The following is a 21,351-nucleotide window of genomic DNA, read 5'->3' as shown; positions in this document are numbered from 1 at the left end:
TCGGCACTATATATCAGCCCCTTGTCGCCAATATCCGATCTAGCTTTTTCTGTTCTGGCCGATATCCGATACCAGGATCTGATCGGTGCATCTCTACATCAAATAAAGGTCTTCGTTGAACAGGAGAAGTTGCACCTCCATCAATGCATTGACAGGGTGGACGCACCAGAGGACGTCTTTTGCTTCCTCTGTGTTTCTCTGCAGAGCATGTGTTCAGGCCTGAGTTAAGACGGCTGGATTTGGGTAGAAAGCCGAGTGAGATCAACCACTAATTAATTGATGGGGGGTTGTTAGTGCTTTCAGAAAGATCACAAGAAAAGAAAATGCTGGTTCAGAGCCTGACTAAGTAAAGTCTGTGTAAGGGGAACTTTGTTTTGTGTCAGGGCAGAAAGGAACAGTATTCTTTGGGCTCCAAAAACAGTTATATACAACGACAAATACAATCTAATCATCTAAGAGTCACTCAGTGATTGTTTTGGCTTTAATTTGCACTCAAAAACTCTGCTTTGCTAATGCTCCCTCTCCTCCCTTATCCCTGCTTCTCTCTTGTTACCTGCCCCCCCCCCGCCACCCTCCAATTCCACAGTGCCAGACTCTGCCAAGCCGGATCCCGCCCCTCCTCTCCCCCCAGTCAACCCCAGTGCTGCCCCGGCTGTACCCCCAAGCAGTGGCAATGGCAAGCGCGCCCCCTCCGGAGGTCAACCGCAGACAGCACAGCAGCCCCAGACTCCGCTCCAGCAGCGCTACCCGCCCAGAGAGGTTCCCCCGCGCTTCCGCCAGCAGGAGCACAAGCAGCTGTTGAAGAGGGGCCAGCCGCTTCCCCCGGGGACCCTGCCTCTCACCAACACAGGACGTCCCAACACTACTGAACCTGCAGTGGGAGTAGCCATACACCCCTCTCCTTCCTGCGCTTCTTCCTCAACAGCCAGCCTGCCTACAGGTCAGCCCAGACAATCTGTTGGCGTGTCACTATCCCTTACTCCCTTTTTTCAGACTGTGCAGTAAATATGAATTGAAGGATTGTACCAGCTGCAGAGTGGGTTGCTGTAGGAGAGTTATCTGTCACAATACATCCATTAAAGTGACTTTTTATTTCCACCTGGAGCGTTGATGGAAACAAAGTAGTAGTATATTTTCTCTTGTGAAGTGTGTAAAGTCACACTACAATAACCTGTTTGTTTTGCACAGTGACAGTTCAAATAGGCTCATTCAAACAAAATAACAAAGCGTTGACAAACGGGGAAAAATGCAGCGTTACCCTTGTGTAATGTTAACGTTACTAGAAAGGCGAAATCTGTAGTCCCTGTTGACTTAAAGGTGCAGTTGGTAGGAATGGGGTAAAAAAAAAACAACAATTCTTTTTTTCTGCTGGGTTTGAAAAAAAAGTCATAATACCCATTGATACTCATCAGTAATTTGAGATTATGGCCAATTCTCTGTGTTTTTCAATGCCTCTGTATCAAGCAATTGTATTATTCCCCTTTGTTTCCTTTATCATGAACCAATCAGAGCTACTCTTCGATCCTCTGTCCCGATCGTAGACTGTATAAAATATGGACGTAGTATCCGTGATGTCACCCATCTGTTCCTGAGAGCTGTTTAGAAGCCAGTCGACAGAGGCAGCCATATTGGAAATGCGGAACTCAACCAGGCAGAGTGTGACATAAAGGGGCGGATTTTGAGCCTCCTAGCCAACAGCTATGTGTTCTCGACTGGGAGTCCAGTCAGTCATGTCCTTATTTGGGCAAAAACTCATAATCTTAATATCTTCTGAACCGTTGCGTTAGAAAAAAATTCACCCCCCATACAGTGTGTGCTGATAGAGTAATTAGCTTTGTAGGGACAAGCTGTTTTTGAACCATGCTGTAAACATGTTTATTAATGCTGCAAAGATCGTCTTTTTCCCATTCATGTCTATGTGGTTTCCGGTGTTTCTGCAGCCAGCCTCAAGCGGATTCTCGATGTATTGCAGTTTATAACACTTCCGCATGGTCTTCATCATTTGAGACCGGAGGTAGCTGCTTGGTCCTGATTGGTCGAGTCGCGGCCCCTTCAAGGTTGTCCTGAATGGCTGGGAAGCCGGCACTGCTTCCTCATATAACAAGCACGAGAAATAGGGGAATTCTGGTGGGTGGGGTAGTGTTGACATTCGAAATCTCTCTCCAAACTTATGTTTTATATCACAACTACGAACAGCAGCTTTAAGCCACAATACATCAACTCCTACTACAAAAATATCAACGCAAACTCCCTACAGTATGTTACAGGTTTAAGATAAATGATAAAAGCAGATGTAACAGACTGAAAGACAGACCACAATCATTTCTGTCATGCCAGAAATCAGCAGATTGTCCAGTAGACTACATTTTTCCCCTCTCTCAAACTGCACGTCAAACAACAACAAACCATCTGGCGGGATCTCAGCTCATTCTAAAATTAGTTGGGAGCCAAAATCAGACTTAATCCGTTCAGTGTCTGCCCAGCTTTAGACAGCAACATTCAAACATAATGTCAAAAAAATAAATACTCTCTAACGTAGTCGACTCAAAATATGTCTCAGTTATTTTTACACGTAATGTTTGCATTTTTGTTCACTGCTCCTCCTCCTGATAGCTGTTCGGCTTCAGTGTGCTCCGCCCATGAATGGTTGTGTTTTGCATAAACTTGCATTCTAAAGTGACATTGGCTGCGTTTTCTACTTTGTAGTGTGATTGTAGCAGTGCTGTGTGTACCTGTAGAGCAGTGTGAAGGCGTCACAGGTGTTGCTGAGTGTTGTTTGTTTTCCCTCTGCCTCCGCCTGGCTGGGGATTAGGAGTGGGGATAGAGGAGTACAGTGGGAGAGGATGGAGAGTAAACACAGCTGGCTATCTCTCTATGTTTGTGTATTTTCTTTCCTGGGGCTCTGCACGTCGCATTAAGTCGGGTTCTTGTATTTCTCTCAAGTGGTAAAGGTTTAGTCTTTCTTAATGAAACATCATCTGCTCCTTTGAGATGATGCTGAAGTCTTTCAGGGCACTTTTTTGTTGTCTGGTAATGAAAACAAATCTCACTATAAATGCATGTCTGAGCATCTGTTTGATGCTGTTTGAATGAAATTTTATTTCCATGGTGATTAGACGTTTATCCAGGTGTTTATTTCTACTCCCTCTCATCATCTTCCTCCTCATTGAGCATCGCTGACCAGCCCTTCAGTATTTCCTGTTGTTGGAGGAGGAGCCATACGGAGCAAGCTAGTTGGCTGGGCTCCTCAGTGGGCCTGACCTGGCGCTGATAGAGAGACTGAGTGAGAGGGAAAGAAAGAAAGAAAGAAAGAAGGAGAGAGCGAGCATGGCAGAGGTCCAGTACTGTGGGCTGAAGTGACTCATGGCTTACGGTAAAAGCTGCTACTTCTCTCCACCCCTCTCTGGCAGCCCTGCACTGCTCTGCTTTTGCTCTCCGTACGTCTTTGAACCCACTGATTACATTAGGACGGACAAACAGGGAGGACCTTCCAAACTGGAAGAGAGATAGAAGTCCACTCGTGGTTTTGTTGACTGCTGTTCAATAACATTCAAATGCTCAAAGGTTTTGCACATTAGCAAAAACTTCACAGCTTATTTTTGTTTTGCACAACACACCTACAGAGCTCCACAGGTGAACCCACTTCCATCACTCCATCCCCACAGCCTCGTCTGCTGATTGTCTCTCACCCTGCTTTCATTTCTAACCGAAAGCTAACAGTAGACGCACACTGGCTGCATTCATTCCCTCCCCTCTCTCTCCCTCCTCTCTCCATCCGCTGACTCCCCCTCGCCTCACCCCGTCTTTCATTACCCGGTCACATGTCCGCTCTGAAGAAAGTCTGGCCGATAAACGTGGTCTCTCTCTGTGTGTGTGTGTGTGTGTGTGTGTGTGTGTGTGTGTGTGTGTGTGTGTGTGTGTGTGTGTGTGTGTGTGTGTGTGTGTGTGTGTGTGTGTGTGTGTGTGTGTGTGTGTGTGTGTGTGTGTGTGCTTCTGTAAGGAAACAGGAACTTTCTCTTTCTCTTTCTGTGTGTGTTCCTCTGCTCAACTTAATACAAAGTTTAATTCTTGTGTAAAGGCAAGCGGCTGCAACCTCTGGTGTGTTTTAATGGTCACGGTTCACAACGAGAGTTCAGATTTTATTGAGTCAGACAACGTACAGAAATCCAAATGCAGCTCTTTACTCCAATTACGTACATTTATTAGTCTTTGTGTGGCAATAACTCACTCGGCAGCCTTGGACTTGTTAAGTTGACCATCAGCTGATCAAGGGATAAACTTGATGTCTTATAATACTTTTACTGTAGCTCCTAGGACTTATAACTGCTCCTTTTTCATTTGTCTAACCCCGCTTTCATAAATCTAACAAAGTAACGACAAAGATTTTATTACCAGTAGGCAGCATTGTACTCGCTCTGCACAGCAGCACCAACAAAAACATCTTGGTGTAAACAGGCCTTGTCAAGTGAGAAAGCAGCACAGCTAATGTGCTAATAACTTGCCTGGTGGAGAACAGAGAGAGTGTATGCACGCTCAACTTGATGTGCTCTTTAAGTCTGCTGATGATGCTGTAAAAGAGCCTTGGGAATCCCCCTCAAAGAGGGCTGGGACGTCTTGTGATGTGATTAAACATCAGCTCGCTGTTAACCAAAAATGTTTAGCGCACTCTCATTTTTTTTCTCTATCCTCTCCTGCTCACTCCGTTCTCCCACTCTTCTCTCACTCTCTTTGCATATTTATTGTTTTCTGATGCGTGTGCGTTCAACTCGTCCACCTTCAATATACTGACCCCACAGCTCACGAATGCCCTTGTTGGCCCCAGAGCTGCAGGGATAAGTCAGGCGCACATGCTATATGCATGTCTGTCAATCTTCCTGTTATAACAGCCTTCTCCCAGTGTTGCCTTTTGCTTGGCTAACAATCCGTATCCCAAGGCCCTTTCATGTAGAGGAGGCGTGAGGGAGCAAGCTATTTTAAGACTGGCATGCTGGAGAAAGCCCTTGACCTGGTTTATCCTTTAGGAGGGGGGGGGGGGAGAAAGAGGATACTCAAAGGCAAACATGACGTCCAGATGTCTTGAACCAGTACTTTTTAGAAGACATGTTTTGTCGTCTGTTGGTCGTTTCCCTCGAGATAATGTCGAGATAATAACAATGGCAAAGCAGCTGCAATGAAAGCTTCCACATAAAACACTCTCTCTCCTACATTTCTGCACAGTCCCTTTAAATACGCTGCTGCTATTTGTTCCAGATTGCAATTCTTCACACCGTAGCCCCACAAGGAGTCTAATCCTAACACTAAACTTATTTACAGCTAATCAGAAGAAAGAATTAAAAACATATGAATGAAAGTTAAAGACCTGCTAGTCTTCACAATAGGAGTCTGCCTAAATCCATATTTACATCCTTTTGTTTTGAATTTAAAGTATCATCATCCAGCTGCTACACTGCAGTTTTAAGTGTTTTTAGCTTGTGATAGATGAAGGTCCAGGTATTGAATATCACATTTAGAGCTGCATGTATCGGCTGTTTTGATAGTCGACTAGTCATCGAATTATAGAAGCAATTATTCGACTAACTGGAACATGAACTGCACACTTGCTTCATTGTTCTTATTAAGCAATCAGCTTTTAATGTGTAGAATAATTACTAAAGTAACATAGTGAGAGTTTGCTCTGTGGTTCAGTGCTAGGAGAGGAGGAAGAAAAAGAGATGAGAAGGAGAGAAAAAGAGGAATTTTAATAAGGTAAATATTTTGAAGTGAGGGATATAAAATATAGAACACCCACGGTGTTTGTCTAACTTTGGATTGTGAAGCTGAATGTCTCAGTTGATGTTTGAAAGAGAGACATCTAACGTGCCTTCTGTCCTTAAGCTCGCTCATTAACAACATGCTTCCATTATAATCAAGTTCTGGTTCACATAGAGAGCAGGTAGCTCTTTCCTTTGCAGCATTCAGGGTGAAATGCTAATGAATTGAATAACTTGATGTTGTTGCATCGGCCGCTGCCATGTTGCGACGTTTTGTTTACCTGTCACTGTTTCACATGTGTCACACTCAGCAGAGATAGTCAGGACGTGAGATGTCTCACTCTGAAGTAATTTATCTTGCTTTATTTTGTTGACCATCTCTTCTTGGTAATTGTTTGCATGCACCACTCTGAGCAAAGATAGTAAGGCTGCAAGATGTCTCACTCCAGCAATTCAACACCAGAAATTTACGTTATGTCCTCACACAGCATAAAAACATGCTCAGTGACATCATCGCTATTATCGACTATTAAATTTAGTCACTATGCAAAATAATTGCAAAGAACACCGATCTTCGACTTGCATTCTTTTGTTATATGTTCACTATAAACCAACAGATATAGCTGGTGTGCTTTCAAATAGGTGTGAAAAATATCGATACAGCAATATGTCGCGATACTTTGACCTTCGATATAATATCGATATTTCAACAATTTTTATATATATTTAATTTTTATTGAAATTTTGCATTAAACACTTCAATGGTATATCGTCATCTCTACGCTCTCCACATGAGCTTTGAAATCATATTTTTAAAATCACATATGTACCAACGGAATTAAAATAACATAACAGGATATTTCAACTCTTAATATCGATTTTTTTGTAAAAATAAAAATTCATATTTTAGCCAAGTTGGGACTAAAATACGACTTCAGTATTTCCAAAACAATAAGGTGGTAAAGTTGTTTTCAAGCAAATTGTTTTGACTTAATTTGTCCTTTCAACTTTGAGTAATATTGTGTGATTTAAATAGACACCATCTCTATTTTTTTCTTACTTTACTGTGTAGAATATCGCAATATATCACAATATTGTGATATCATGATATATCGTGATAATATCATATCGTGACCCAAGTATCGTGATGCATATCGTATCGTGAGGTTCTTGCCAATACTCGCCCCTACTTTCAAAGCATTACATCTGTGTTCAGTTGAGGAGACTACTCGAAATGCAGTTTAAAAATCTTAAAAATTCTGAAATGTGTGGCTGAGACTAAAATTTTTGCATGCTAATAAAAATAAAATCCAAAAAGGGTCTACTTAAATCATCATACTGGTGTCATTTTAAGTATGCAAAGGGTTAAATTTAACATTTATACTTAGAATATTTAAGTACTGAGATATATCCTGTATAGTGATATAGCCTAAAAATATTGGGATATTAGTCATAGGCCATATGGCCCAGCCCTAACTTCTTATGTTGCCTGAGTTGCATTTGTGCTGCATCAAAGGTGTTTCCACAACAGTTTAACTTTCAGCTAAGACTCCCACCTACAACCAGGAGCTTCTTGCTGCACTGAAAAATGTACAAACATTTCAGAAAAATACTTGTTACCATGCATTTTCCATCAGACCAATGATCAGTCAGTGCACGCTGCTTCTGAAAACCTGTTTTGCCTTTTTGAAGAACAGTTAGTATGGATATGGATTCTCATTATTAAACACAGAGGTAGCACATTCCTGAGTAATGTGTGTTCACATGTCTGTTAGAGAGGTTGCTCATCTGAGTGGCAGCAAGCATTGTCAGCTCAGTACCATCCAGTCTCTCTGCCCCCTCTGGGACTTCATTAAGCCAGGATCAGTCCAGCTGAGGCCCATACAGTCCTCCTAGATTACTTCCTCCATCCATCTCTCAAAATCCATCTCTGTCCTTCAATTTCTGCCCTCGCTGTCTTTGTGTTTTCATTCCTCGTGATCCCTCTTTACATGATCCTCGTTTCCCCCGCCCCCTCAGTTAGAAGGCTGAAGTGAAGCATCAAAAGGAAGGCATGCCTGCTCATCTGAGCGTTCAGGAAGTTGTGTGTTATTTTCTGTTAAGCAGAGTATCTGCAACTGCACAGTAGATGCACTGTGTGTGTACAGAGTCCATGTTAACACACAAAAGAGCGAGTGGCCATGCAGAAAGCACGCCATGACCTCACCACATGCTAGGTCCTCACAGAGGAGAGGCAGTGGACTGAACCCACACCATAAAGGGACTCTGTTCTCTACCAAACATTGACTTATTGTGTTGTTGCGTGGGCGCCGGGATCATTTGTAAACAATACCAGCCTTGATCCAGGGGCTGAGGTCCTTTTTTCTTTTCTTTCACCGAGCTTCAAGCCCGTCTGCTTCTCCTCTGCCTATCTGCTGTAACTCCTGTGCAATGTTAAGGATCAGATCACCAGTCCCTAATCTTGCACTATGATCTTTAAGAGCACGGTCATGTCATGTACTTGCTGCTCTGAAAGTGGCGGTTCACTTTGAAAGCCCGGCTCCTCCTGCTGCTTACTGTATAATTAAGACATTCACAACTAGAAGGCATAGAGTTAGACCAAAACAAACATGTGTCATCATGTGTGGTCTGATGGTGTGACTGTGCATACATAAACTCATGCATGTGTGAAAAAAATTGTCATTCCAGCACTGTAGAGGCAGCATGGTTTTGTGGTTTTGTTTTTTTTTGCTCTCCCTCGTCTCCCACTGCTATTCAAAAAGCCTTCCATTGTGGGCCAATGGTTGCGCTAATTGCAGATGGAGTGGTCTTGGCTAAATATTTAGTGACAGTTTTGAAAAGCTGAACGATGTGAGGGAGGGGGGGTGGTTTTGTTTTGTTTTTCCTCATGCTTCGTGAGTGCATAATGAAAGTCTCCGGGCTTTATCATTCAGCTGTTAACCGAGCCCCCCCCCCCCCTCCATCCAGGCCACCATCATCAATACCCCCGTCTCTCCATTGCTCCTATCCCCTCCCCCAACCCGCCTCCTTTCAGTGCTTTTCCAGAGAGGGAGAATATCCTCCGTCAGGATAGGAATAGAGCACGATATAAATAAAGCCAGAGGGAGGCAATAGATAGAAGAGGAGAGACCCAGCCAGAGCAGTGTTGGTGGGAGGGACTGTGTATGAGGGGTGAGGAAGGAAGGGAGAGAGGGAGGGAGGGAGGGAGGGAGGGAGGGAGGGAGGGGGGGTGTCTTATGCCGCGCAAGAGCTGTGCAACTTCTTGGCAGCATTTCAGAAACGAGCCTCAGAAGCTTGGCGAGCCGAGCAGACATATTGAGACAAGGATGGTTGCTGCGTTGCACAAAACCTAGCATTTTACAGGATGGTCGGGAGGCACCTCTCCACAGGTATTTCACTACTATGTTTCACCTCTACACTTCTCTTCTGCTCTGGCTCCCTGTTTTTTCCTCTCCTCTTTGCCTCATCTGCGTTGTTTTGGTGGTGGCTTGTTTTTACACACTGCGTGGGTAAGCAGTGAGCACTTTCAAACGTTAAAGTGACAGTGCATCGCTAGGCATGCAGTGTTAAGATCCTCTTGTTTGGTGTGGTTTATTTTGAGTGAGTAATGCATGCTTTTACAGCAGCAATGGTGGAGCTGTAGACGGTAGCTCAGAGCCTTTTTGGCTGTAGTTCAGGACTGAGAAAATGGCGGTCCTGCACTTCTCAGTGGAGTGACGCCACAGAACGACAGCACTGTGTGTCAGAAACACAGTGCCCTCTTTCCCCTGTTCTCTCTCACTGTGTCCACTCTCTCCTTTAGTTGCAAGCATTGAAAGCAAGGGGTGGTACACATACGCTGTGACATCCCAAATACAGATGTGACAGTGTGTGCATAGTAACTACACATGCATGTGATGGAACATGTAAACAACAAACCACTGCAGTAGACAGGGCAGCAGAAGTGAGGCATTTTGTTAGCAGGTTCCTTAGTGCAGCAATCATGATCTGCATTTAGGATTGGTTTGTAATCAACGTTATCCATGTGCGCACTGGAACTCCGGATGATTGGCTTCACTCACTCCCCAAGGATAGAAGGGAAAAAAGCAAACGCATTTTCTTATGTCGTTGGAGACGTTGTGCAGTTGGATGGAAGCTGAAGTTTGATTTTGAATCAGGTTTTCAGAGCCAGGGTAGAGTCAGTGTTTGTGCTTCATGTCAAGCAGAGGTCATAACTGCAGTGCTTATGGGATCAGAAGATGAAGATCTCATAACCGTAGCCTTCGTCAGTGATAAAGTCTTCTTATGTGGTTTCCAAGTATGACATTTTTTGTTGTAGAAATATTTGACAAATTATGTGAAGACCTAATTATGAGCAATATTTTTTAGATGACAATAAAAAAGCTTAATGAATATCTAAGATCTATCCATATTATAAAAATTAAGAAGATAATTGGAGATTTTTTTTACATCTTCATCAATGTGTGGTTTTTAAAATCCGATGCACCTTTGAAGCTGAAAAAAGGCCAGCCATGTAGGACATGTCATCCGTAGTTACACTGTGAATGTTCTCTGATTTATCTAAGCTATGTCATGAAGAGCATTGTGCCTGTTTAGAGTCAATGTACATTTGTAAACATATGGATAAAAGAATGTGTGAGAACTATGAAAGTGTTCAATGAGAGTTTATAAATGTTTAACTTTTCAATAATTGAACTTCGCTCTGTTATTGTATTACTCATCTCTACTCAATGTTTGCTTATGTGTGTGGGTGGTATTTATTTTCATTAATAAAGCGTCATGCATAGTCTATTATATGTGAGCATAAGTCCACATCTTGCATGTTGCCATGGTATTTTAACCTTTCGTGTGTGGGAGTGATGACGTACATGATTTCTAACTCTTTTTTCCTATCTTCAAGCTTACCCTCACCTTATGTTGTGTTTCTTTCTTTCCATCCAGAACTGCCCCCACAGAGTGGCCAAGCAGCCCAGTATGATAATCCCCTCTGGGGACACCTGCCAGCCAACAGAAGTGCCACAAGTGCTGCATCTTCCACCAATCTCAGTGGCTGGGATCAACTGATTATTGACCAGAAGGACACAGAAGCTTGGCCTTCTATTACCATCAGCCAGAGCCAGGCCCCTCCAGGAGGATGCCCTTTGGACACTGACCCTGGTCGCCTGACCAGCAGCAGCAGCAGTAGTAGTACTAGTAGTAGTTGTAGTACAGTGATTATGGCCACAGGGGCCAATAGCCAGACAGGCCACTTTCCTGCCAACCAACTTAGCAGCAAGGCCAACAGTGGGCCCAGCCCTGCCAGTCATAGTGGAACGAGCATGCTCTCAAGCCAGGTTGCAGCCAATCGCAGCTGGGGCTCTGGGTCTGGACCCTCCCATTGCCCTCCTCAGTCCTCAGTGGGGAGTGAAGGGAAGAGTGACAGCCCAGTGGCGGGAGGAGGCGGCAGGGGCTGGGGCTCTTCTTCGTCATCTTCCACCAACAACTTTAACTTGAACCTAAACCCCAGTGCCAACCCTTCAGCCTGGCCCATGCTGGGACATGATGGGGGTAGCACAGGGGGAGGCAGCTCAGGGGGAGCCAACACCATTTCAACTCCTCAACCTACACCCAACCTCTGTAATCCACCTGGCCCCCCACCAGCCCAGACCAGCACCTGTACTGGAGCCAATACTAACAGCAACTCCTCTGTGATTGGCAGCGCCTGGGGTAGCATGATGACCTCTGACACGTCAGAGTCACACCCCTCCCCGTCCACAAATGTGTCTTTCAGTTCAGAACCTCAGAACCTTAAAACTGATGGACCAAATCACACTAATAAACAGGAACCCCCCAGCCCCATTCGCAACTTGCCTGGCTGGGGTAATGCACCTGTAGGCTTGGGTTCCATGGGCCAGCCCCAATCAGGGGGCCCCCAGGTCAATGGAGAAGATGGTAGTTCAGCATGGGTTAACAGTGGAGATTCTAAGGCACCTTCATCTAAAGAGGCACCTGGCTGGGACTCTGGCTGGGGCCATGGAGGAAATCGAGCTGGAAACTCCGGAGGCTGGGGAGACCAGTCTGGTAGAGGCTGGGGGAAGCAGCACACTGAAGAGAAGCAGGGGGGCTGGGATACCCCAAGCTCTCCTCCCCAGGATACACAGACTAGTCCCTGGAACAGAGCTGTTAGCACAGCTGGTGCCAGTGAGGGGAGCAGTGACAGCATGGAAGGACATCCCCGGCAAAGAGACCACTCAGCCAGAGATAATCCAGCTCCTCTTCTGCCTGCTCAGGATCTGGACCCCAGGGTTTTGTGTAACACTGGCTGGGGACAAACCCCTGTTCGTCAGCATACCTCCTGGGACATGGAAGATGCTAAACGCAAAAAGGAAGCCTCGGAGTCATGGGGCTCAGGCCCAAGCACTCCAAATGACACCCAAGGGCCCACTAACACTAATATGGGCCCCTCACAGAGAGCTGACCCTGGGAGCAAAAATGATGTGCCTGGTTCTCAGGGAGCTTCAGGTTGGGGTGGAGGCATGGCTGCTACCAACCAGCCTGGCTCTGGTTGGGGAGAGCAACCCAACAATGTTAAGCCCCAAAGTGGCCACAGTGGCTGGGGAACTGCTCCAGCAACAGGCCCTCCCCCCAGTATACCCAAAAATGGGGGCCAGTCCTGGGGATCCCACCAAGAGGAGAAGTCCTCTGGGTGGGATGATCCTAACATCAAGACAACCTCCCAGGGCTGGGGGGATCAACCCAAAGCATCTCACAGCTGGAGCAGCAGTGGAGGGAGCAATAATTCAGGGGACTGGAGAGAAGCAGAAGAGAGCAAAAAGAGTCCCACTAACCCTGGGTGGGAAGGGGAAGCAGGTGGTGCAAAGGAAAACCCCAGAGGTTGGGGAATGCCTACTCCTACACCTGGGATATCTGGAAGTGGAGGAAATGGGGGCTGGGGTGAGCCAGTCTCCCAACGTACCAACGCACCAACAAATGGCCCTCCCCAAAGTTGGGGGCCCAGTGGAAATGGTGGAGGAGGGGGCATGGGCTCTTGGAGTGGCCCAGCTCCAGTGAAGCAAAGCGGAGGCTGGACTGGCAGTAAGCAGGAATCCTCAGCTGAGCCCACAGGCTGGGAGGAGCCTTCCCCACCCTCAATAAGACGTAAGATGGAGATAGATGATGGGACATCCGCTTGGGGTGACCCTGTTACGTACACCAAGTCAGTCAATCTGTGGGACAGGAACAATCCAGGAACGTCCCAGGCCAAAGTCCCACCTGGAGGCAATAACCCCCCAGGCCCCAACAACAACAACAACAACCACCCCCCTTCTCACAATCACACTTATCACGGGCCGCCTGCACCCTTACAGAACCACACTTCAAACTCACAAAACCCAGGGCCCACCAGTGGACCCATGGATCCTGTTGTGCAACACCAGACTGGACCATCTCACAGCCGGGGTCCCCTGATATCTCAAGGTAAGACAGCCCAATGCTCGGCTTTTAGAGTGTTTGCTAAATTGCAGTTTAAATATGACAGTTCAAATTACATGAACTTTAAATAAGCCTTGTTGTAAGCTTTCAGGTTTTGAAGGGGTTTGATTTCAGATTTGTGACTCAAAGTATATTCATGATGACTTAGCCTTTTTTTCCCCACTGCTCAAAGCAAAGGTGTTAAACACGAAAGCTGGTTGGTTAGTGAGCACACTGCTCTGCTGAGCTCCAATCTGTTGATCCACTTAAAGGTAATACTTGACCTAGTTTGTCCTCTTTGGATTTACATCTAATTCACTATCCAAATGAGCTAAGCAGCGCCGCCCTGTCTTTCCATGAGGCTCCTCCGATTTCACAACACTGAACCCCTCTGTGAGGGTAACCCTGGCAACCTCTCATGGGTACTCAAAGGAAGCACAAGAATGCTGTTTACAAAGTGCCTCATGAAAACAGAGATTCACCACAAACTGTTTGAGACGGCTCGGAAGTGTGTGATTATATGGGAGCCACCATCTGTCAGTGTTTGAAGGGAGGAGGTGGAGCAAGCCTTTAGGAGCTGTGAGGGGTCAGACGCCCCCTGCTGTCCCTCACTTGACCCTGCATACTGACTTCACATTGGATCTATTTGCTCCCCATAAAACCTGATAGCTGACTCTCAAACGGGCACACTTGTTGTTGAGTGTAGAGTTAAAAATAAATTGGTATGAATAATTGATATCCGTAACGAGGCACAGATAGTCGTGGAAATCTGAGTTTGTATGACCCCGTGTGCAATATTTAAACCAGTTAAGTACTTTTCCTCGCATACCGGATGGTTGATTGTAGTATACTTTTTGGAGCTGCCGGCGTGGTTTGACCTCTCCCTGGAGAGAGAGCTAAGCTGAGCCTGGCACTGCCACTGGCCCACAGACAGCACCGTGTTCCTGGTGCCAAGAGGGACCAGGCCGTTGCCAAATCTTAAATGGGCATCTTCTCTGTGTGTCAATGATCCTGCTAAGCAAGCCCGGGTTTCTGCACGAGTGGCACTTCACACTCCAAAAGAGAAGGATAAATGGGGTCATGATGTGTACTAGAGGCTCAGATGGATTTGAAGCTCGGATTTTATCCACGAATAATGAACAAATTAAAAGAGATTTTTAGCGGTATCATTCAGCTCTTTTAAATTAATTCATTGCAATTTAGGTTAAAATCAATGTATATTATTTGGTTTTAAGATTTCTTTTAATTGTGAAACTCTGTAGCTGGGTGATATATCATTTGAGAATTGGAATATTAATGACAAAAAATTAATTGGTATACTATTGACGGCAAGTAAAAAAGCCCTAACAAGAAAATGGATGAAAATATAACCACCCACAGTTGAGGAATGGATAAAATATGAGATTTAAATTATTGAAAAACTGTCATTTTCCCTCAGAGTGCAAGTTTTACCGAATTTGAACAAAATCGACTGAGTATGTGAAACCGCTAACATCTGATTTTGTTTAAAGCTATCTGTATTTTGTGACCGCCCGCTCTCTTTGGCTACTCTTAATTTTGTTGTATTTTTGAGAATCACAAGAGGAAGCTCCCCTGTTCTTTTGATTCCAGAACAAAAAACCTTGGAAAGGCAACATGGACAATAAACAGTCCAACTCTATACGATCACCTTTCCCAATTCCCAGGGAAGGGGGTGATTATGCGATGGAAAATATTTGAAGTGGACTAAAGAGAGACTGTGATACTGAGGTGTTAAATGCCAAAGAAATTGTATTGTATATTGTGCCATTCCAAATAAAAAGAAAAATTCAAAAAAATAAAATACTGTATATTTAAAAGAGATCAAAAAATCCTGTGAATATGTTTTACACAGACATACTAGCCTGCTTGTCCTTTTACTTAGGTATCCACAGGAGGCACATTTAAAGATATAGAGAAGTGAGGAAAGTTTCTGAATGGATAGCGAATGAGTGAAAAGACATTCAGACTTTTTCTTAGGGAGAAAGAGCTCTCATGGAAAGCTTCTGCTGTGTCTGTTGGTATGATCTCTTCATAAATCTTGCATTTTATATTCAAGTGAGCACACGTACAGTGAAATATGAGATAAGGCAACATAAGCCAGGACAAACCTTTGCCTTTAGTCAAGCAAATTCATCAATATATTTACAAAATCATTCTCATTTGTGAAAAAGAAACTCATCCTTGACAGGTGTGCAACTCAAATCATCTGTTATGTATGAAAACTGCAGATAATGACCAGCTAAAAAAATGTGTTTATGCCTCATTTGTTTGTAAGCTATGTGATTATTTTGAGTTTGTTATTTTTATCTCTTTGCCATCTTGTGATTTTTTTAAAAAAAAAGGCGCATAAAATAACTTCAGATGTTGATGTTTTTGCAGTTTTTTCATTGATATATTTATATTTTGTGTCTCTTCCAGGTTGGGGAGAGAATCCCAGCTCCCACCCTAAATCAGAGAGCACTTGGGGGGAACCTGCACCCCCTCCAGTCAGCGTGGACAACGGGACGTCTGCCTGGGGGAAACCTACCGGCAGCTGTGGAGGCTGGGGGGGAGACAACAACCCCGACAACTACATCAGGGGCAACTCGGCGATGACAACTGCATCTTGCAAACCTGGTAAACACTCTTTATTCAGTGTTGTATGAATCAGTCATCACAAAGTAGAGAAATAACAGTACCATGTGTTCTTCACTGCTGGAAAAAAAGTACAGTAATCCTCCCCCAGTGTCTCAAGGACATCACTTTGATAGAATAGAAGTGAGAGCACAGGAGATTCCACACAGAAATCCACACTGGCCCCTAGTGGCCATCTGATGGTTCTGTTCAAAATACAATAAATCATTTGTAGAAATGGAGGAAATGTTACATTTTAGTGGAAGTGGCCAGCTTTTTGTAGTTTTCCTTTCCTTCTTTTGGAGTTTATTCTTTTTGAAACACTTCCCTTAACTTCAATTCATCTTTCAAAATGTTACAGCTCAGGAGCAAGAGGACAACTGATCGGATGCTTTTTTTTTAAGTTACATTTTTCAGCTTTTATGCTTTTATTTAGAAAATATATGACCGTTGATAGAGCAGGAAACTGCTAGAGAGAGTGGGGAGGGATATGCAGGAAATGAGCCCTAGGTAGGAAACCCAGATAGCAGCTTGAAGACAAGTGTAAGTTAAGGCTTGTGTGTATCCTGCTTCTTTGTTTAAATCTACTCTTGTGATGTGTTTCCCAGCCCCCAAACCTATGCAAGATGGATGGGGAGGTGGAGGTGAAGATCTCAACATGTCAGGGGGTCAGTGGGATGCTGAGGAGGGGGACATGTGGAACAACACTGCCTCCCAGGAAAGCAACTCCTCCTGCAACTCTTGGGGCAATGCATCTAAAAAAGTTCCACAGAAGGTGAAAATCAGGACTACTCTCATACATTAAAGTTCCTTTAGTCCTTTAAAAACAATGAGATATTACATCATCAACGCTTTCTATTATTGAGTTAATGTGGTAATCATTTTCTTTCCTCTTTCGTCTCAGATAAAAGTCCCAGTGAAGCAAGAAGATGCCTGGATCATGAATCGTCTCATCAAACAGCTGACAGACATGGGCTTCCCTGTGAGTATAATGTCACTTAAGTGCTGTCAGTCAATCTGAGAAATTAACACTGTTTTATGAAAATTATGTAAACATTTCCTCTCCAAAATTTAGAGATACTCTTTCAAAATTAAATTTTAAAGCTACAACTTTTTTTTTTACGCAAACTAGATGCAACATTTTATTTACTTCTTTACATTTTGGTCCATGGAATATCTTTGGTTTTGGTCTGTTAGTCAGACAAAACAAGACATTCAAAGATGTTCACCATTAGCTCCGTAATATCCAACAGGCTTTTCCACATACTTCTAACATTTTACAGACATTATTATTGATTGAGGAACTTGTTAAATGCAGAGTTGGGAATATCATCAGCAGCCTAAATCTACTGGTCAAACGCGTCACATCATGTATGGGCCTGCTCATTCCTCATCCTTTTGTGTTTTCATCTCCAGAGAGACCCAGCAGAGGAAGCTCTAAAGAGCAACAACATGAACCTGGACCAGGCCATGAGTGCCCTGCTGGAGAAGAAGACAGAGCTAGACAAGCGGGGGATGGGGATGACCGGCCACGACTACAATAACGGGCTCATCAACAAGCCCATGAGCTGCCCTCGGCCTCCGCTTCTTTCCAAAGACCCTTCAGCAGACCCCCGCCTGCCCTTCATGGATAAGGTCATTCAATGATATGCATAAAAGAAATATGAAACATGAGATAGTTCTGTGTTTGAATGCTGCTTTGCTTCATTTAAGATTGGAATCCCTGGAAAAGGGTTGATTAGGAGACAAATAAAACTCTTTTTAGAAACGTATCAATCAAAAGTAGACCATTAGTCTTTCCCCTTTATCGAATAAGACTGAGTCTGTGTACATGCATGGACATTTTTAGTAACATGAGGACTTCTGAGATGTTAAAACTAGTATTGTTTTTAACCATTTGATGCCTAGAGTTTGGCATTTTGGCCACGACAGTCTGTTTTTCTGAAACCAGTAGTCACTGTAATCGAAGGACTTGGTGAGTGGTCAAATCTACACCTCAAACTTAATTGACATGCCTTTTTCTAGTCTTTTCTATGAGTCTTTTCTATTACAGGTAGCTAAAGCATATCATGCTTTATCGTCTTTTAATCTTAATAACTTGCAAATTAAAAGTAATGCTACATTGGAGAAGAGACAGGATTACAGATGTAAACCATAAACTCACAAACATAAGTTTTCTGGGGTACTAAAACCAACTGAGACGTGAGGTAATTCTCTCATCTGTGTTATTAAAACTAGAGGTATTTGCGCATCCAGCAGCCTCCCTCTGCTGGACATTAGAAACAATGCAAGTTTCAGCTTCTGACGCATTAATTCTCCTCTCATAAATGTCCCTTTGTCCATCAAAGAATAGCATTTTACCTCTGCATTTTGTAAAGGGCAATGTGATTTTTACATCACATATGTCCCCCTCACTGCATTGTATGTGTAGATTCCCTTCCTTGCGCTGTAATTTTGATTTAAGAATGACCTACTTTGTCATTTTGAGCTTTAGATAAAATATTTAAGCCAATTCAATTCATGAATGTCCATATTTCATACGAAGACTGTTTAAGGACCTGCTTAAACTCATTCTTTGACTTACGGGGTACAACTTGTGGTCCGACTGAGCCAGATCTTGACTATCTTTTCGAATGCTCCCTACCTCCAGCAGATGCAGAGTGGAATGTTTGGCGGTGGTGGAGCAGCACAAGCCCGGGCCATGCAGCAGCCTCAGCCGCCTCCTCAGCCGCCAGTGCCGCCTCTCAGCTCCTCTCAGCCTAGTCTACGTGCTCAAGTGCCTCAGTTTCTCTCCCCTCAGGTACACACACTCACACTTATGCAAACACAGCAGGCTCCATCTCTCACGCACAACCCCAACACATCTGTTAGCTGTTTTAATAAATGCATGATAATTATTTAGCATTCAGATAACTGCCTTAAGAAACATCTCCAGTAAGAGTTCTCATTCACTATTTATGCATGTATGTATATACTTCATGTCTATCTGAATTCAAGCATATACTGTTGATCAGTAGATAAATATTTGAAGCCGCTGAGGGACGTCTCCTCAACTCAGAGAGTTTATGCACCTTTCGCAAACATGGTTTTTAATTTTTTACACATTTAAATGTGTTAATGTGCTTTCAATTTGCCCACAGGTTCAAGCACAGCTCTTACAGTTTGCAGCAAAAAACATTGGTCTGAATCCTGCACTTTTAACCTCACCAATAAACCCTCAACATATGACCCTTCTGAATCAACTTTACCAGCTGCAACTGGTGAGACTCATTCAGCCTCCTCTGCTTTAGATTTAACTGCATACTTCAGTTATAACTGCCAAGAGTAGAGTTCAAATGGTTGTTATCTGGGACACCAGACCTAAAAATGACAAAATGCATAAGCAGTTTAATTTGGTTTGGACATTTACAAGTTAATGTTTTTAAGCCATTTCTTATTTGTACTTAGCCATTTATCAAACTCTACTTTAAGTATTCATGAGTACTATAGGGTTATAACTGAATCAGAGACACACTTATGTTTGTATACTTCCTTCTCAAACACAGGCATACCAGCGTTTACAAATTCAGCAGCAGATGTTGCAGGCGCAACGCAACGTTTCTGGCCCCATTCGACAACAAGAGCAGCAAGTAAGTTTCCCTTTTGTCCTTCAGTTCTCCGTTATCACTACTCACTGTGATCCCTGACACATTCTACATTTACCTGAGTAATCGTTACAAAGGTATAAGCCACTGTGTATTTTAGTTTTTTTAAGTCAAAAATATTATACATCTAAACATGTTTTCTCCCTGATGTCGATCCAGGTTGCACGTACAATCAATAACATGCAGCAGCAGATCCAACAGCACCAGCGTCAGCTGGCCCAGGCCCTGCTGATGAAGCAGCAGCAACAGCAGCCGCCCCCCTCCCACTCTGGCCTTCACCCTGGCGGGACTAAATCCACCCTGGATTCATTTCCAGGTCACCCCCAGGCTCCAGGCCTCTCCGACCTGCAGACCAAAGAGCCGCAGTCATCTCCAAACACCTACAGCCCCTACTCTCTCTGTGAGTGGCACTTAACCTCACTCTGTACATGGCAGACAGATGTAGTGTGTTGTGTAGTAACAATTCTCTGTCTCCCCAGCTGGACTGAATCAAAACATGAATGTAAACTGCATGGAGGTGGGAGGCCTGTCCATGAAGGAGCCCCCCCAGCCTCAATCGCGTCTGTCACAGTGGACGCATCCAAACTCCATCGAGAGTCTCTCTGGAAGCTCCTCTCCTCTGGAGCCCAACCTGGGCAAACATGGTGAGGAACACAACTAAATTCTGAGCAAATAAAAAAAGGGTCATGACTAATTCATGCAGTTTGATTTTATTCTGTTAATAAAAAAAGAGGTTTGAAAACGCTTTCAACAATTATTTTATAGGACTGTTGATGAAAATGGTTTAAACTCTCTGGTCTTGAATCCATTGATAAAAAATTAATCCTAAACATTTAAAAACATTTCAGTTTGATAACTGATTTTTCTTTTAATGTTTTTTTTTCAGGTGCCAACCTGGGCCCCCCTGGCAAGCCTCATCAACTGGAGGACTCCTACAGCCCCTACAACCTGATGTCCAGCTCTGAGTCTCCTACCAGCCCCCTGGTCCCCCCCGACAGCTGGGGGCAGGGCAAGAGCAACAGTGACAAGATGTCAAACGGGACCAATATCAACTGGCCACCAGGTAAGCTCTCAGCTTACTCAATAGAACAGATCATCATCATTGTGGACTTATCATCATCTAGACAGCCACTGCTTGTATTCATGCCCTTCATATATCTGTGATATTTAGGTCAATTGCGTCATACTTTCACCACTCCGTCTAAAAAGCCTTGTAAAATTGAATTTCTGTTTTCAGAGTTCTGCCCCGGTGTGCCCTGGAAGGGTCTCCAGAATATCGACCCTGAGAATGACCCAAATATGACCCCAGGCAGTGTCCCAAGCGGGCCCACCATCAACACCAACATCCAAGATGTCAACCGCTACCTGCTGAGGGACAGGAGTGGAGGTGAGGGCAGGGGCAGAGAGTTTGATGAAGTGTTTCAGTCACTATTTCTATCTTTAGTTACTATTTCTGTTTTAAATCCAGACGCCGTTATCACCAGAAATCCTGCTTTTTATTTCTTTCCTCTTCATTTTCCTTCTTTACTCTCCATGTATAATCACTCTTTGTTTACGTCTTTTCTCATTAATGAGATTACTCTCATCATTTTTTGCACACGTTTCCTTTACTCCATTTCTTTCTCTCTTCTATTTTTCCTTCATTTGTTTGTGTCTGTCTTTTCTGTCTGTGCTGATGGCGTCGGCCTAGGCTCCTCTCCCACTTCAACTCAGAGCGAGGCTCTGCCTCCCTCCACTGATTGGCCAGTCAGTGCCTACACTAGCTCGTTCAGTCTGTCGTCCCCGGAGGCAGACGATGCAGGTACACAGTTTGTCTGTAGCGTTCTCCCCCCACGTTGCAGTGGCTGAATCACTGCAAGTGAACATAATCCTCT

At 44.1% G+C, this 21,351-nt stretch overlaps 1 protein-coding gene across 7 annotated transcripts in view; it reads left to right on the top strand.

The window, feature by feature from the left end:
- The window catches only part of tnrc6c1 (trinucleotide repeat containing adaptor 6C1), a 56,427-nt gene that overhangs the window by 25,904 nt on the left and 9,172 nt on the right, over positions 1-21,351 (top strand). For 3 of the 7 annotated variants that reach the window (XM_034711516.1, XM_034711518.1, XM_034711517.1), the window contains exons 4-16: positions 587-940; positions 10,692-13,205; positions 15,639-15,836; positions 16,442-16,608; positions 16,738-16,815; positions 17,250-17,468; positions 18,484-18,633; positions 18,974-19,093; positions 19,379-19,462; positions 19,637-19,877; positions 19,957-20,121; positions 20,364-20,540; positions 20,715-20,864. In XM_034711516.1, coding sequence (XP_034567407.1) covers positions 587-940; positions 10,692-13,205; positions 15,639-15,836; positions 16,442-16,608; positions 16,738-16,815; positions 17,250-17,468; positions 18,484-18,633; positions 18,974-19,093; positions 19,379-19,462; positions 19,637-19,877; positions 19,957-20,121; positions 20,364-20,540; positions 20,715-20,864 — 4,617 coding nt within the window. Of the gene's footprint in view, positions 1-586; positions 941-9,025; positions 9,140-10,691; positions 13,206-15,638; positions 15,837-16,441; positions 16,609-16,737; positions 16,816-17,249; positions 17,469-18,483; positions 18,634-18,973; positions 19,094-19,378; positions 19,463-19,636; positions 19,878-19,956; positions 20,122-20,363; positions 20,541-20,714; positions 20,865-21,351 lie in introns of those variants that run through there. The other 4 variants (XM_034711519.1, XM_034711522.1, XM_034711520.1 and 1 more) reach the window with 4 other exon arrangements.

This window comes from Notolabrus celidotus, chromosome 20 (assembly GCF_009762535.1).
Source record: "Notolabrus celidotus isolate fNotCel1 chromosome 20, fNotCel1.pri, whole genome shotgun sequence".
In the NCBI taxonomy this organism is placed as follows: Eukaryota; Metazoa; Chordata; class Actinopteri; order Labriformes; family Labridae; genus Notolabrus; species Notolabrus celidotus.
This window is presented reverse-complemented; position numbering and strand designations above follow the sequence as displayed.